The sequence below is a fragment of the Lagenorhynchus albirostris genome, chromosome 3, assembly GCF_949774975.1.
Source record: "Lagenorhynchus albirostris chromosome 3, mLagAlb1.1, whole genome shotgun sequence".
Lineage (NCBI taxonomy): Eukaryota > Metazoa > Chordata > Mammalia > Artiodactyla > Delphinidae > Lagenorhynchus > Lagenorhynchus albirostris.
The window spans coordinates 40,115,745-40,134,126 of record NC_083097.1 but is presented as its reverse complement, the minus strand read 5'-3'; the positions used below and the strand labels follow the sequence as shown (position 1 = coordinate 40,134,126).

At 40.4% G+C, this 18,382-nt stretch overlaps 2 protein-coding genes and 1 long non-coding RNA gene across 5 annotated transcripts in view; 1 reads left to right on the top strand and 2 right to left on the bottom strand.

The window, feature by feature from the left end:
• ITGA1 (integrin subunit alpha 1) overlaps positions 1 to 18,382 on the bottom strand; it is a 165,985-nt gene that overhangs the window by 139,257 nt on the left and 8,346 nt on the right. The window lies entirely within an intron of this gene.
• On the bottom strand, positions 15,184 to 18,335 carry PELO (pelota mRNA surveillance and ribosome rescue factor). Its single transcript, XM_060142939.1, has 2 exons — positions 16,105 to 18,335; positions 15,184 to 15,816 (listed from the first exon to the last, which is right to left on the bottom strand). The coding sequence occupies exons 1-2, from the start codon at positions 16,828 to 16,830 to the stop codon at positions 15,385 to 15,387; spliced, it is 1,158 nt and encodes a 385-aa protein (XP_059998922.1). The 5' UTR covers positions 16,831 to 18,335; the 3' UTR covers positions 15,184 to 15,384.
• The window catches only part of LOC132516808 (uncharacterized), a 196,967-nt gene continuing 195,798 nt past the window's right edge, over positions 17,214 to 18,382 (top strand). For all 3 annotated transcript variants that reach the window (XR_009539469.1, XR_009539471.1, XR_009539470.1), the window contains exon 1: positions 17,214 to 17,786. This is a non-coding gene — a long non-coding RNA (uncharacterized LOC132516808). The remainder of the gene's footprint in view (positions 17,787 to 18,382) is intronic.

The window sequence follows — 18,382 nt, the reverse complement described above, 5'->3', positions numbered from 1 at the left end:
ATCCAATGCTATTGTTGAAAGGCTTCGGTCAGTGTTTTTCAAACACATAAGAGATCAGCCCTTCTCCTTTCTTCCAACAAATGCTCTAAAACTAGAGCCAAGACCAATCTTGGGCAGGAATACACTCACTAGTCCTCCTCCCAACTTCCACCCAAGCAAAGATCTCTCCAACCAAAGCCAATCATGGCCAGTGGTGAAAGAGACATGAACATGGGGGTGTAGGGTTGCTAGACAGCCAGTTAAATTTGAATTTCAGGTAAGCAATGAATAATCATTTAGAATAAGTCTGTCGTGTTCATTATTTCCCCCAGCCCCTAAATCTGACAACCATAGGAAGGTGGAAGAGAAGCACTTACTATATGTTTTATATTTTTAACTTTGGCTCACCTCTAAATATGGCTTCACTGTAGGAGAGCAAAAATGCTGGTGGGTTTTGTTCTTTAAAATTTTTGTGGCCAACCCTGCTTAGCATTTGGTGCCCAAGAGGAAATCTGGATTTGTTTGCTAGTTCCTCCTCTTCCATGCGTGAAGTCTGACAGCCGGATTGGAAAACAATGCTGAGGCTAAGGACCAGTGTGTGTTGGGAGTGGGGAGGTACAATATCATCTTCCTCTTTCCTGGCTGCCATTTCCCTCCAGAGCCAAATGTCAGCTGGGGAAAAGCAGTGATAAGAAACGTAAGTGGCCTGAGGTGACCTCGAGACTTGTGACTGTGGAAGCCAGGTGCTCCCTGAGTCTCCTGAACTTCCATTGTGCTTCAGGACTCATACTGAATCTCCTACTGAGAACTGCCCAGTCTAAAAATTTAGTGATCCGCTGACTGACTTGGACTATTTAAATAAGCCACCATTTAAAATCTAGCAGTAGGACTGGTTCTTAAGTTCTTGCTGGTGAATCAGACATCCATCGGGATATCAGGAGCCCAAGAGCAAGACTGAAGTCAAGATTTAAGGGAAGTAGTCACATAAAAGAAAAAAAAAATGTGCCAATTATTCAACTATTTTATATGGTTAGGTAATTTTTTTTTTTTTTTTTTCCAAGCAGATATGAAGCCTGAAAGGGATTCAGGGTAAGGTTTTCCTAGCTAATTCGCATCTCTGCTCTGATGAAGAATGTAAGAGTTAAAACCTACTGGACTGGATGAACTAGTGATGGGATACCAGGCCCTAGAGTTGGACGGACATGGGTTCCAGGCTCAGCATCACCCTTGCTTCTTCCAGCAGATAGATGGCTGAGCTGGGGTCTGAACAACGCCAATCTGGCTGCAGGCCTGTGCCTCTAACACGGTATAGAGTCTGCCTTGTATGGGATGTGGTAAATGTTAGTTCTCTTACTCCTACTGTTCTACAATAGTCAGTGGATATTTTCTTTTCTTTTAGCTCTCCAGCATCCACACTCTTCCTAGCTGGGGGAAGGGGTGGGATTTTAGGATACAGAGGAGTGAAGGAGTATAGAACAGTCCTTCATCCTGCCTCCTGGTCCAGGGAAGGTGAACATGTGACCTCTGGATGGCCAACCTGATGTTTCTGCACATTAAAGATTACTCTCAGAATCTCTGGTTGAGTTTGAAGTCCAGTGGATTGGTGGTGGTTGTCTGGGGGTGGTGATTCCATCGGCTGCATTGTCCTACACAGATATTTCTGCAGCAGAGATTTGACTATGCCTTCCTCTTTCTCCTCCTATCTAAGGGCTCCTCAACTTCTCCTAAGATATTTTTTTGTTGCTTCCATTACCAGAGTTGCTTTCTGTTGTTTGCAACTGACTTAGAAGTAGTAAGGGAATTGTGATTTTTTTATGACTTACATATGGCTGAAACACCCAGACAAGGAAAGCAGAGCAGTGGAAGAATGATATTCAAATAATCATTAACAGGTACCACAGGAATTAAGGTGACTAAATGGAAGAAAAGACAGCACCTATTGTTCAATCTAAGAATATTAATTTTGTTTGATTGGAAGTTTAATGGTGGGTTATGGCTGATATAAATCCAACCTCAGTACCATATGAGCTTCTGTGGTTCAGTACACAGAGCCAGGACCTCCTAGGTGGGTAGTTATGGTTCTTTGTGTGCACACAGTGGTGTTCTTGAAGGGGTTACTGTTCCTGGCATGAAGTGAAATGTGCTTTTCTTTTTTAAATATTAATAATATATTAATTTATTTTAAAATAAAGACGCAGAGGTAGAGAATGAAATGTGCCTTTCTATGTTCCTCTTCCTTACTGGCTTGTTATCACTTACAAAAGTACAGTTTTCACCTCCATCCTCTGGGCAATGAGGTGAGACATGCATTATGTATCCTAATATAAGGAAATAAAAATATTATAAAGACTGAGAACGATCGGCTAGCCCGTCTCTTGCTGAGGGTAACTGGATGGAGTGGGTCTACTTTTTCTGGTTATAACACCATCCTCGGCAGATGGTAGGGATTTATGACAGGAAGAAACTTCAGGTACTTCTTTTGCCTCACACCTCCATGGCTGATCTGGTGCCCAAGTGGTATGTATGGCAAATAGATGCAATAGGAAGGAGGAATAAAACTCAGTTAAATAGAGCTCTTATTAATTCCCAGGTATTTTGCTTAAATCATATTATTTATTCTTTGCAACTCTATGAGGAAAGTTTTATCATTTTTTTCCATTTTACAGATTAAACCTCATAAATCTAAATTTGAGGATCAAAAAGGTAACATGACTTGCCCAAGGTCACAGAGCCCATCTGTAGCAGAGCTAAGATTTTCCAGCTAAGAGCCAATGTTCTTACCGCTGCTGCCTGCTGACTGAGTGAAAGAAGACATTCAGAAGGTGACCCAGACTCAAATACCACCTTCTTAGGTGATTCCACCCAATTGTGTTATCTTCCTGTTGCTAACAATTTTAGCTTTCACTCTCTGTAAAATATACATCTTGTTCCATTTTACATAATTCTTGCATCCCAAGATTTATAAGCTCCATCCTTCAAGGAGCTACTTTTTTGTAACTCCCTTCACTATACTGAGCAATATATGTACATCAATAAATATTCACTATCAATCCTAACTATGAATTTATTATAGCAAGACAAAATACATAAGGTACAGTCAAACCTTGCAACGAGGCATTAAAGCTAAAGAAATACACTGCCCTCATCAACTTTTTAGAGTTGCCTTTTCAGGAATGGGGATAATTAATCTACAATTTCACAATTTTTTCTATGCTCCATCTCTTTTTCTTAGCCAGACCCTGACTGGTTTTGTGGCCACACAACACTTTAGGGCCAACTGGCCTAGTAGGTGATGAAGGGCCAACGTATAACCTGGTTGCAGATAAGAAACACCTGGAGAGTGTTAACAAAAATAAACAAATAGGACTTAATGAAACTTAAAAGCTTTTGCACAGCAAAGGAAAGCATAAACAAGATGAAAAGACAACCCTCAGAATGGGAAAAAATATTTGCAAATAAAGCAACTGACAAAGGATTAATCTCCAAAATTTACAAGCAGCTCATGCAGCTCAATATCAAAAAAATAAACAACGTAATCCAAAAATGGGCAGAAGATCTAAACAGACATTTCTCCAAAGAAGATATACAGATTGCCAACAAACATGAAAGGATGCTCAACATCACTCATCATTAGAGAAATGCAAATCAAAACTACAATGAGGTATCACCTCACACCAGTCAGAATGGCCGTCATCAAAAAATCTACAAACAATAAATGCTGGAGAGGGTATGCAGAAAAGGGAAGCCTCTTGCACTGTTGGTGGGAATGTAAATTGATACAGCCACTATGGAGAACAGTATGGAGGTTCCTTAAAAAACTAAAAATAGAACTACCACATGACCCAGCAATCCCACTACTGGGCATATACCCTGAGAAAACCATACTTCGAAAAGAATCATGTACCACAATGTTCACTGCAGCTCTATTTACAATAGCCAGGAGATGGAAGCAAACTAAGTGTCCATTGACAGATGAATGGATAAAGAAGATGTGGCACATATATACCATGGAATATTACTCAGCCATAAAAAGAAACGAAATTGAGTTATTTGTAGTGAGGTGGATGGATCTAGAGGATGGATCTAGAGTCTGTCATACAGAGTGAAGTAAGTCAGAAAGAGGAAAACAAATACCGTATGCTAACACATATATATGGAATCTAAAAAAAAAAAAAGGTTCTGAAGAACCTAGGGACAGGAAAGGAATTGAGACGCAGACATAGAGAATGGACTTGAGGACACGGGGAGGGGGAAGGGTAAGCTGGGACGAAGTGAGAGAGTGGCATGGACATATATACACTACCAAATGTAAAATAGATAGCTAGTGGGAAGCAGCCACACAGCACAGGGAGATCAGCTCGGTGCTTTGTGACCACCTAGAGGGGTGGGGTAGGGAGGGTGGGAGGGAGACACAAGAAGGAGGAGATATGGGGATATATGTATATGTATAGCTGATTCACTTTGTTATAAAGCATAAACTAACACACCATTGTAGAGCAATTATACTCCAATAAAGATGTTTAAAAAAATAAAACGTTTAAAAAAAAAGAAAGAAAAACCTGGGGAGCATTTTTTAAATGTACAGATGCTTGGATTCCTTTCCCCAAATATTCTGACTTAATTGCCTGGGGTGGGGCCAGTCATCATGTGATTTTAAAACTCCCTAGCTGCCTGGTTTGAGAACCACTGGCCAAACTGAAAGAACATTCTGGTAAAAATAAAGACCTGTGTTTTCTCATTACCTAGTTCTTTGGGACAGCAAGCAAAGTTGATAGGGGAGGAAAAGTAACAAGGAGGAAAGTGGCAGGACTGTGCAACTTGGCATGTCATTGGAATGTGGCAAACTATTCAAGTATATTTGTACAGTTGAAAATTTTTGTGTACCTATTGACAAAATGTTTTAAACAACTGTTTCTCTCCTGATGCTCAAGTTTAAAGGCCCCTAACAACTTTGAACATATGGGAGTATTGGCAAAGCATTGTAAAACATGACCCTCAGCTCTGGAATTTGCTCCTTCTAACAGGCTGCTCTCTTTAGCAGTCAGCCAAACCCCAAATTTGGCAGCTTTTGGAATATGGTGCAAAATAGATTCTTTTTAAACCTGAGTCACTGAAGATTTATTTTGCTGGAAAGATACCACTTCCTCTCACTGTTGTGGCCTCTCCCGTTGCGGAGCACAGGCTCCGGACGCGCGGGCTCAGCGGCCATGGCTGCTCCGCGGCATGTGGGATCTTCCCGGACTGGGGCACGATCCCGTGTCCCCTGCATCGGCAGGCGGACTCTCAACCACTGAGCCACCAGGGAAGCCCAAGATACCACTTTTAAAAATAACAAACAATTATTGCTACTGCACCAAGTAGAATCAGGGATCTGCAAGAGTGCCTAGGAAATCAAGTCCCACCCATCTTTCCGCAATCTACTGATGAAGAAATGGAGGTTCAAAAGGATGAAATGATTTCAAGTCACACAACCAACCGGTAGGGCCTGGGCACATCCTGATCTGATTCACAGGCCAGTTCTCATGTCTGTCCTACCACAGCCAGAGTCCTCTGAGAATGGCATAGATGACTTCTTCTGTGATTCATAGTTATTCAGAAAGGCGATGCTTTTGCAAATGCTTATACACAGTCTTTTTTGTAACTATGGCAAACAGCATGTACATTACACTGTAATTTTTGGTGTGCAACATCCTTTTTATAGTCTCAAGTATAAAATCTGGCTGTATTACTTTCTTGATTCTGACAATTAAAGTTTCTAATTCATTTAGAAGGACATATGTGAACCCATGCATCAAATGCAAATCTAAGAGCTTTAAAATCTACAGCAAACCGTTATAAAAAGGCCGGGTCTTTCTCCACATTTCCTGTCTACTCACACCATTTCCCACTATATTTTACTGTGACCCAGAGAGAGTATAAGAGCTAGAGATAAGGGTGAAAATGATTCCCAGAAAGGCAGGAAAAATTCTAACACTTATTAAGCTCTGTCAAGTTCTAGGCAAGGAGTTAGGCCCAAATTTACTACAGTGATAACAGACTCATTTTCTTAAAAATATATTACTACATTTAATGAGGCAGAGAACTAATTGTGTCTCAGCTCTTCCCACTTCCCCACATTCCACACATTCTTCCACTTCCTTTCACCCAGGCTGAGAATACCGCTGAGACACACAGGGTCAGAGCACTATTCCCAGAGTTCACTCCTCCTCATAAAATAGACTGTGTTCTTTTCTCCCTTCTGCAGAAAATTCCCCTTCCTTCCACAACACCCAATCCATGTTGGCCATTTAGTAAAATGTACTACTTAGGACAGAAGTTGTTTATGAAGGTTATTTTCCTGAATTTTGTACCAAGGATAAAATGGTGCATAAAGAGATAGGAAAGACCCCAGGTCTTCCTGCCGGCCAGCCTCTGGGCTTTCCCCAGGCCCAAGTCAGCTCTCTGGCACTTCCCGCTTGACAGCAGGCCCAGAAGCCTGTTTCCCTTTCCCCAAGGAGGCCACCACCACCCACTCTACCCTGGACAACCTCTTTTCCAAGAATGGCTGTGGAGAGGACATGATGTCCTGCCCCCGGCTTACTGAGCAACAAGCTCTCTTTTCTGGTTTAATTGTTTTGCTGTTAAGTCATGAGAGAGAAACAGGAGATAACAAAAATATGGAAAATACAATGGTTCTAGCATCTTTCTCTTCTTTTCAGTCATGGTCTCCTGTTTGTATTTCTGATTCCACTGATGCCTTTTTCACTTCTTTCTGAGAGTAGGAAGCAACATAACCTCCTTTCTCCATGATGTCTCTTAGGTTTGTTGACTCTTTACTGCAGAGCTTAGAGAGAGCTTAGGGATTACAGGGACCAATACTTAGAAGAAAAACATTTTACCAAGTATATTTGAGAGGAATGCTTTCAGTTTCCTTTGCCTCACTGCTCTAGAAACCAATGCAAGATCAGTGTGAGCTTCTGGAATTTAGCAGTTTAAGCTCCGATAGCACCTCCTCAGTGAAGCCAGGCTGAGTTAAGAGCACCCTTTGAGCTCTCAGATTCCCACACAGTTCTTATTCCTGTACCTACTGCAGTGCTGTGATTGCTTGTTTTCTTTCTGTCTTTGCCCATCCTAGACTGGGTTTCCCTTGAAGGAAGGGACTGTGATCTTCTCTATTCACCTCATATCTCTGGGGGCTGGCAGACTGCCTGGCACATACTAGGTATTTAGTAAGTGGTTGCCAGAAGAACGAAATGATTCTCAGAAGAAGAAAGGCAGGAGGCAGTCTTTCTCTAGCAGAAGATAAATAGTTGTTCGAAGAATGGACAAATGGACTTCAAAGCTGGGTTTGAGTCTCAGTCATGTTTCTGAGAAACTGTCTTGCCCCAAGATGAAGAATTATTTGATAAAGGAGGGTTTAGGGCATTTTTAGAATCTCATATTGGTCTTTGTTCACTTACCCCAACTGCCTCCCAGTGTGCACTGGTGACAAGAAAATGTGTAAGAAATTGGAATAGGATGGATCAAACAGGAATGTGGACTCTATGAAAAACTCTCGTTTGAGCAACTTTGAGCGAGTTACCAACACTCTCTGGGCCTCGGCTGACATCCGTATCATGAAGTGAGTAGGTCAGATGACATAAAAGTTTCCATACATCATTAACCTTTTATGATTCTAAATGATTCAGAGCCGTGTACTACAATGCATTTTCAATCTTCCTCTCCTTCACCTCATCAAAAAAAAAAAAAAAAAGTGACTTCTACCATTGTCAACAATATACTTGGAGAGGAAGAAAAAACTCTAAATTATGGTCACAGGATCAATGAGCTGAACCACAAGGTTAAAATGTTTTATATCCACAGAGCAATTTTTCACACTGCTGTCAAACAAAAATTTCTAGTTGATGTTTACACTAGGACTTGACGAAAAATTCCAGACATAAAACTTCTGGAACTTAGACTTGAACTCAGAGGACCTCCTACCTCTGAATACATTTTACAGCTAAAATCTATTGGGATGTTTTTCTTTAACAAGTATTCATCTTTCAACCATTATGTAAGTTTTCTTATTAAGACTATTAAGGTATGGTAAAACTCTGGCTATCTGGAACTGCCATTCTAGGTATGGCAGATAGCTAAAGATTTCTTTAAGTTTGATTATCTTTTAATGATTTTTGGAGAAAAGTAATTTTGAAAGACGATCCATTTCCTTGACTTCTGAATGTAATGCACCAAATGTAATTCAATCCTTTCCTCAATATGAACGCCAGCTATTATAACACAGTAATGTCCTCAGGCCCCAGTGAAAGCCTCTAAGCCTTAGACTTTTTCCTTTCGATGGTGAGTCAGGATCCACCCGAGCTGTCATTTCTCACTGCAGTCACCTCCCTGTCAGCTTGGCCATTTGTGGTCATCTCTCCTTGATATCTAACTTGCTGATTAAAGCCACGGACACATATCTTAATTCATCTTTGCATACCGAAGTAGCATAGTTTCTGCTACTTAAGATGCTACTATGTTACAATAATGCATGAATTAAGATAGTAGGCTTAAAACTTTTTTAAAAGACAAGCTTGCTAAAACTAAGTGTGAAATAGTAACAGATGCTGAGTAAAGGCTTGAGGGGCTTGGTTTAATATATAGACTTACAACAGTTTCTGTACACTTTCTAATCCTCAACTGTATTTCAGACTAGAATGACATATGATTGAGTTCCTGATTTTTCATGAGAGACGAAAAGTAACAGTGGTAGGTAAATAAAACAACATACAAAATGACTGCAACAAAGCTTGGCCAATTACATAAAATTTAGTGTTACCGAATCATTTTTCTATTTCTAGGTACATTTGACCTACTCCAAACAGAAAATTGAGGAATGGACTGGCATTCTTGTATTTTTAGAGAGTTGCCTGATTGGGCACCTTATCACAGTCACCAGCTATGTGATTTTGGACAAATTATTTAACCTCTTTTGTTTTCTTACCTGAAAATAGTACTGACGAAACCTTTCTCATAGGACTCTTCAAAGAATTAAATATTTCCTTTTAAAGCATTTCCCACAGGTCTGGTCTTTAATAAGCACGTGGTTACTTTTATTTTAACAGGTCGTCCATTTCTGGAGTTGGGACAGTGGTGCCAACCCTGTGCATGGCCAGGCATGTGGCTGCAAAGACACTGTTCTCTGGTATTTGCTGTCTGGCAGATACTGCCCTGCCTCAGTATTGGGTATTCTGGAACCAAATGTGGCAGCCTAAGTTGAAATAAGCTCTAAGTCCTCTAGGTCTCCTACTTTATAGAAAAACAGGCATTCTAAAGAATGTGGGCAATGTTAAGGGATGAAGGAAAGGGAACCTAAAGGAAGACTGGTAATCCAAATCCCTACAATTTATCATAAATGTCACAATCTTTAGCAACTGGCATCTAGAAATATAAGACCTTCCCATATTGATGTCAATTGTTACAGAATTAAAGTATTCGCTGTCAAAAGCAAAAATGATAGTGTCAGCAGACTTGCATACAACTAAAGTGCTGCACACAAAAGTGGATTTTCCTTGAGAAAACACATTAGCTTCTCCTAAATTTAAACGAATAAATTCACAATATCCCAGTGTCCTTCCCGGTGTTCTTTACCACAACAGAATACACTAACATGTTTCTTAAGATAGAGAAATTAAATACTGAAAAATAAATGGGCTATCTTTCAATTAGTATACTTGGAAATCTACAAAGAACACTCTAAAATATGGATGAGAATAGAGATGGTGATGCTGTATCAAACACTTCCTAAAAACGAAGAATTCTTGCCATGTAAAGAAACATGATGAATGAGATTTTATCATCTCCGCTTCAGCTTAACAAATATCTTTTGCCAATGCCTTTTCATAGTCTTTCTAATTTAACTATCTCCTTCCTGAACTTAGCCAATCTCTTTTTTATTTCTAGTGAAGTTTACCTGCTACTTGATGATGTTAAGTAACTCCTCAAGTTGTTCTAGGCCATTACTAGAGGCTTTATTCTTCAACATCTTAATTAGCTGCATTGCTGACTTTGAATCTTTTCTAAGTAAGGCATCCTTGATACACAGAAGTATTATACTTGCATCTCAACTCCGTTAGAAACCATTTTGGCTTTTCTGTAACACTTTTGCACTAAACTTCTAAATTGAGAATTCATCAGCAATACACACAATGCATTACGAAAATCTTGAATAGCACTTTTCTAAACTACTAAATCTTTTAAAATACGTAAACTGAATCACAGCACAAAGTTTAAATACACTAACATCAACATGAAGAAAACTTTTATTTAGGGCTTTAAAAACTTTATCTGAAATTGTTTATTCTTTTTATAATGGCTTTTACATCCCCATTTTAGTTGTTCTTCACTAACTGGGAACTCATTTGCTGAAAAATGTGTATCAACAAAATTATGGGCTGGTCAAAATCAATTTTTAGAACAGGTATAACTCTGCAAAGTTTATGTCACAACTCTGACACCTGTGGTCCCACAGGGAGTAAAAGAGGAAGTGGTGAGGGAATCAAAGATGCAGATTAGGGTAGCAGACATGAGGGCTAAGGGCCGTATAGCAGTAACCCTTCGACCTGAATGAAACAGAGCTTGCTAATAATCCCTGTACTATGGGGATCCTGAGAAAAATCTTTTAATAAATTAAATCATCACCCCCTAATATATCTTTTTTTTAAAACTAACTTTTCATACACTAAATTAGTAAATGTACATGTATGTTAAGATCCACTTAAAAAACATAAACAAAAGTAATTTAGTTTTTGCCCCCTGACTTAGAAATTTTTATCTTAAGAACTTTTAAAAATTCAGCTTTTTATGAAATCAATACTTTAACTATTCTACATGTATATCTCTAGTACACTATAGAGATATGTAGGGGAAAAATAATTATCTGACTATATTAAGTGTTGAAATCTATAAACACCTGTGCTTTGTTATAATACAGAGAATGAAGTAGCATTTAAAGAGATTAAATATTGCTGTTTCCCTATGCTTTGATGCCTGGCCCTCTTTTATTTCTAGTTTTACTAATACTTCCTAGGTCATTTTTTTTTCTCCATGATTTCAGGTCTGCTTATATGCTGAACATTTCTTGTATTATTATCCCCGGCCAAATGCTTTTTCCTGAACTTCAGAACTGTATGCACAACTGCCTAAGGGACCTTCTTCTGGAGATTGATTCATTCGGTCATTCATTTAGTCATCTTTTTTTTTTTTTTCGAGCATCTACTCTGTGCCAGGGTTTGTTCTTAGCATTGGGGATATAGCAATGACCTAATAGACAATAATCTCTGCCTTCCTGGAGCTTACATTCTAGATAGATGATAAGCAAAACAACTAAGTGAAATTAAGCGTTACAGAGAAAAATAAGACAAGGAAGGATAAGGGAATCTTGGAGAAGGTACATTTTTTAAAAAGGCTGGTTTAGGAAGACTTCATGGAGCAGGTGATATTTTGAGCAAAAACCTGAAGGGAGTAAGTAAGCATATAACAGTCTGGTGGAAAAGTATTACAGATGTCCCACAGGCACTTCAAACCAGATTCCAAACTGAACTTACTGTTTTTCCTTGCAAGTCAGCTTCTCTTCCTATTTTTCCTGTGTCTGAATTATGCCCTAATATCTCCCACCAGTCAAGAAAAAAACCCTGAGATTTACCCCTAGACTCTACTCCTTCCATAACTCTGAACAAACCTCACGTCCCTCTGAGCCTATCTCCTAATACCTCCTCTTGACTGTTCATTCTTACTGCCTTTGTTTAGACCATCATCATTTTCCTCTTAAATTTTTCTAATAAGTGTTCTCTTAATCTGTCTCCTTGCCTCCAATCTTGCCTCCTCCAATGCATCCTTTATGCTGCCAAACAGTGATTTTTGTGAAATGCAAAGTTTATCATGCCATTCTCCTGTTTAAACTTTTCAGTGGTTTCTCATAATGGTCGAACCTACTCTTTATTGTGGCATGGAGGGTCTGATGTGATTAGCACACTTGCCCCGCCCTCCTCCTCTTCCTGATAACCTCTCCAGGTTTATCATTTTGAGTACATTTACTGGCTCTTGCTCTATAAAGTTCCTTCGAAAAGCGACCCCTTGCAACATTGTGCCCTCTCATACTTTCTACAAGTTACTTTTATCCAGTGATTTGTTTACATGTTTCTTCCCTAAACCCAGCTCAGTACTGGGTTCAAACAGGTACTAAAAAAATGAACGGATAAAATTAAATGTACTGCCCTTGATGACTGGTGTAATATAAATATGGATGCCTCATATCTAAGCTCTGGCCACAGGCGAAAGAATTTCTCTCTACTCAAACTCTAAGAAACACCTTAGAAACCCCTTTTCAACATGTAATTCAACATATCCTAATACTGAATACAAACTGCCAGTTTTATTTACTTGGAAAACCATCTGATTTAAAAGCAAAATAGTACCTTCCCAACAAACAGCTTCTACTTTGCGGAATTCACATATACACCATTTCATCCGTGTACTTTTTTTTAGCAACAAAGAGAATTTCAGTTCCAGAATATATGAACTGCAGAAATTATGAGTCACTTCTGTTAAAGATACTGTGAGTCTGATATCTGGTTACAGGGATTAAAAAAGGAAACTAAAGTTAATGACTGAAAGTAACTAGAGATGAAAGAAAATTAGCTTTACAAAGCTATTCTAGTGGCACCTGGGGGTGGGGGGGAATCCAACTTGTATATAAGGGAGTAATGAAAGTGAAATCCAGCATCAACTGTCCAGACGTAAAATTAGCAAAATATTTAACATATAATAGACCAGGAATAGCAAAACGTAATTTTATATGTATCATATCTGGAACAAAATGAAACAAATTGCAAACTTCTCATTTATTGAGCCTAGTGAGGGTAGCAATCTTTGTTTACAACAAGCACCTTATGGTAAATGGAAACTTACAGTACAACATTGCATTAATGTGAGAGGTATGTTATTGACAGTGTTTCCATTTGTTACCATAGTCATTCCTTATTAATGAAGAGCAATTGGAATTAAACTAGTGCATATGATTTCCAGAGACCTATGGTTCGTTTTGTTTTCTGTAGAATAGTAAAAACTGATTAGTTGAATTAATTTTGTATTTTATATGCTCCTATCACTATTTTGATATTTACACCTATGCATCTAGGAAGATTTATACTCTTGATAATGGTATTGGTATAATATGTAACTTTTTAAAAATACAAATTCTTAAAGATTTTAAATATGTTATAGACATATAAACAGGCTTTCATTTAGAGTTTTATAGATAATTTAATTGAATATTGGCAGTTTAGCTCTCTTAAAACTCAAATCTTTTTCTCTATGGCTGGCAACCCTAGGCAGAGATTAAGTAGCACAGGGAGAATAAGATATTGCTTATGTTTATCAGCTTTGATTATACACAGCAATCAACTGGAGATGTTAAGATACAGATTGCAATTCAATAGGTTTAGTGTACAGCCCTGGATCCCAGTTTCTAACAAGCTCTCAGGGGATGCTGCTGGTCCATGGACCACACTTTTGAATAGCAAGGCCTGAATCAAGGGTCTCAGCCTTGATGCCTATTGGAATCACCTGGGAGCTTTAATAATAATTTAAAAAAACACTCCAGCATTGCTAGGGGTGTAAGGTTATTTAGTCTGGGGTCCAGTCTGGGTATAGAGTTTTTAAAACTCCCAAGGTGAAGCTAAGAGGCAGCTAAATTTGAGAACTTATGTCCTAAAATGTATTGGTCAGACTTACCATAAGCTTTTATTTCCCCTGGTTTTTATTACCAAGGATAACAGCTAGGAATAACCAGTTCTGCATAGATTATGAGCACGAGGCCCCAAATCTCCAAATTCTTCCTGAGAATATGATGCATTATCAATCAGGTTCTAACATTAAGAATCTTAGTGACTTCATATCTACACTCCTACCAAATTATTAATAACATACTTTTAATGGTATCTTAAATATTCATGAATTATAATGGAACGACAATCTGAATTATTTTGATTAGGAAGTACAATAGACATATAAAAATGTGGTTTTAAAGTATATGGAGGTGTCCACCCCCAACTACAGATAAAAAGGTTCAGATTAGTTAGGAAGTTTAAAAAAAATAATCCCCAAACCTGGCACTTACACCGGGAGAAAGGCTCAGACACAGACAGGACAAGCAAGAGTTTACTTAGTGTCCTTATTTGAAGAAGGCACCACTGATCCTGGAGTTACAGACTGAATTATCACTCTTTCTTCATAAGGCCTTTCCTAATTATTTTGCTAAGCTGAGATGTGTAAAAGGTCAAGATGCAATTACATTTCAAGGCCCCCTCCCTAACTCTTGGAAAAAATAATGAAAATATTTAAAACTCTCAGCTATTTGCCGAAATTCCCTAAGTATGGTAAAGAGCTGGAGTACAAATCAACTGCCACATACTAATGATGTGACTTAAACTTTCTGAACAGGCTTTCTCACCCCTAAAATAGGGCGTAGAGAAAGTCCATTAAGAATGTAAAAGCAAATACAAATTCAAGGTAGCATTAAGTATTTAACTATGATAAGCCACAAAATAAATACATAAATGGTGTAGCAGTGCAAAGAACTCAAGTCCAGACTGGGGACTACTTCTAGGTTTGCCACTAATAGCCCATAAGCAAATCACATACCTTAGCCTCATTTTAAAAATAAAGGCACCTTAAATAGATTATCCTGAGAATCCTTAGCAGACCAAAGCTCAATGACCTAAAAATAACTAACTAAGTGCTCCTCTGAAGCAATTATGATTAGTTCTAAAGCAAAAAAACCCCCACCTTGTTACTTTTAACATGATTGGTTTAACAAGTCTCTTAAGAAAAACACATTTTAAAGTTGTCCCCAAGAAAATCTTCTAATTATTTAGCTATCGTTTAAAATAGCAAATAAATTTAAAAATTAAAAAAAATGGAATGTGGGCGGAAATGGGGAGAAAAGGATCATTAAGAAAACCAGTGTAAGAACACCATGCCGAATTAAAATAAACAATGTAAACTGAAGATGAGATATTAAAAAGCTTTTCCTAAGGAAAACTACTTCAAAGCATGCAGTATGGGATTTTACAGTCTATTCCAAAGAATATACGGGCATTCGTTTTAAATATACAAAATGTTTCTAAGTACTGCGAATAACTCATAATTCTGAAATAAAATTATCCCAATTAATAAAGATGGTAATACATGGAGATTATTTCCTTTTATTGTTCAGTTTGAATACATGTCCTGCCAACCACAAATCACCTAGTGTGACCAAATACATGAGAAACCCCTGTAAGAATCACAAAGTGCCACTTTCGCCGCTTTCTGTCACAAGGATGCTGAGAAAATCTAACAGTGAAGGAGTGAGACACAGGTTGTCTCGATTATTAGTTCCAATCATTAATCTTCTTCGGAACTGGAATCATCCTCTTGGTCAGAGAGTTCAGGGACAGGGAAGCGAAGAATGGCAGCTATCCCAGTCAACTGGCTGAGCTGTTCCCCAGACACATGAAGACTGGAGAAGATCCTAACAGAGCCTGCGTTCTCCTTCACACTGTCCACCAGCCGCACGTACCGGCTCCGTGTGGCTACATCCTGGTGCCTGAAGAGCTCATCGCTGATGAGCAATGTGTCAACTGCCATGGCCTCATTGGCCTTCTCCACCTGCTTGAGTCCATAAAAAGCTCGGTCAGGTTCATGTTGTAACATTTTATAGAAGTCATCCAAGGCTTTTACTTCCCCAGCGGCTTTAGTGTCTGAAAGGCGGCTAGCTACTGTAGGGTCACAAAGGGCCTCTTTCAGGGAGTACTTGTGTCCAGAGGAGGCATGTACCTAGAATCACAATTACAAAAGTTAAGACAAAAGATCTCTTAGAGTACCCATTAAACAGCCCACAATGACCTCAAGCCAAAAACACTGGTAAGGCTTTATATGTTCAAGGATTTAAGCCAAGTTTACTATATCAATTTGCTAGTCTCTTTTCATTTCATGATCTCACTTACAATCCCAGTCAAGTTAAACCTTCCTCCTCTTGTACTTTTCCTAGTTCTAAAACTTTAGGAGTCATTTACATAAACCCCTCTGCCCATTCTTAATTATCCCTGGGTAAGACTGTTTTACCTGAAGGAATTTGGACCGGTTTTCCAGGAGCACTTTGTTGTCCGTCTTCACTGCTTGTTGAAACATGTAGTCGCAGAACTGCTCCCTCACAAATCCTGGGCTGGCCACCAGGACGCACTTTACAACATCAAAGTGTATGTGGCGCTGGATGGCCTGGACCACCTGTTCATAGAACCGCTCCAAGGCCCGGTCGTGCTGGGAGCAGTTGCCTTTCCGTTTCCTAGGGATGTTCACTTCCACCTTGGCCCGAGTGAGGGTCATGCTGGGAGTGACTAAGCAGATATGAGCGAGGCCTTCCTGCATCACCACAGCCGCTACATCAGCGCTCCAGGCTGGGTCACAGGCTTGCTCGATGCGCTCCAGAACCACACTGTCCCACTGTTTCTTGGCCAGGGTGAACTGGCGGTTGGGCTCCAGCTCGATGGTGTGGTAAGCCCCCATCTTGACATACTCATTCTCCTGGATGTTAGTCCCCTTGACCCGCAGCTGGCAGGCTTGAGAGTCGAAGTCGATAGCCTCCACGCAGAGAGTGAGGGTAGTGCGGACCCGGCTGCTCCCTACGCTGCCCGTGGAGGACTCCGTTTGTACCTTGCGGATGGTGGAGGCGCGCAAGCTGTCGCCCACCTGCACTAGATTGTAGGTGTGCCACATGTCCTCAGGTTCCTCGGGAACCAGGGTCACCTGGCCCGCATTGTCTTTCTCAATGTCCTTCCTCACGAGCTTCATGATCTTGGCAGGGGCTCACTGCCAGAACAAGAGGAACCGAGGGGATCGCCACAAGGAAAGGGGTAGGGAGGGGAAAGTTTAGGCCGTGAAGGGGACGGGGTCCGGTTCCTACAGGCACTTGCCTGGCGGGAAGGAAACACTTTCTATATGACTCTAGCGGCTGGGGGGAACACTTACTTTAGCCCTTCCTTTTCGTGGTCTCGGGGCGCGCCGCGTCGGACCGGCGCAAGAGACACCGACGAACACCTTCTCCCCGGTTCCAGCCGCCGTACAGATCAAGAGGCCGATGCAGTAAGGGCGCATGCGCAGCCCACGTCCTGCCTCCCGGCGCACGTATTACGTCCGCAACGGGGAGGCGGGGCCGCAGCTTGCGCGTGCGCAGGCGCACTAAGCTGGGAGTTGTTTCTCGGAGAATAAACCACCCGAGGGAAGTGTACGGAATCTTTGCTGGCGAGTCATTCGTATTAATGCTGAACTTGGACGTCCTAAGTTTTCTCTTCCACCCCTGTTTGTGAAGAATCTGGGGAGTTTGTGAGTGCAAACATATATATTTTTTTCAGCTGTGTGCGGTTGCCACGGTACACCTTCTCCTGCCGGGTAAATGCAATTTCAAAACTTACGGAAAAGTAAAAGGAACTCAGAAAAGTGCGGATTTGGCCCCAAGGTCCAAACTACGGCCCGCTTTGCTCCTGCCTTATCCGCACTCAGACGCCACACGCTTTTTGGAGCTGGTCTGTCCAGAAGCTGTTTCTTAAGAACGACTGGTCATGGTGCGTCTGGGCCGTGAGTAACGTGCCCAGCTGTTTTCTGCGCTTAATTAACCAAGTCTGCATGATCTGATTAACCCAGATGTTAGAACATTGATCCCAGAGAAAGAAGAAACCATCTGTGGAATTTACCCCTGGATGGACCTCTCAGTTGCTTGATCTGATGTCCTGAGAATCCCAGAATCCAAGGTTGGCAGACTCAGCTTTCCGCAGCTCAGTAGCCTGTGAAATGTTTACGGGGGGGAATTGGGTCTCGGTAGTTTAGGACGGGATCTTCACTGTCAAAGCTGAGCTGAGAGCTGAGGATTGGGGAAGTAGGGAAGGACTGTTCTACTATGACCGACCTTGATTGAATAGCTACAGAATTCATTGCTAAGAAAAACCTTACGTCACTTAACATTTTCGGGGGGAAGGAGAGGCGGGGGAGTTTGGGAAGTGGGGCTTTCTTCTTAAAAGGACCAGTGAATAGAAAAAGCCTACCAAAGTTTTCTTGAGAGTTAAGATGGGTTGGAGAGAAGAGGGCACAAATCTTCCCCATTCGCCTTCCTATCTTATTGCGTATGGCATTTAAAGGGAAGCTTACCATCCTGAACTGGTGAGACAGGGATGAAAGGGAGCAATATGATGTTGGCACAAGTCTTGATACTCAGATCTCAATTAACTTCCTCAGAGATTGTCAGGGGATACATAGGTCCCCTCCAAAACTCTAGTGTAAATTAGAACCAATATTTTGTGGCCTCTCTTCTCCCTCCTTCTCTTTCTGTACCTCCTTCCTTCCCCACCTT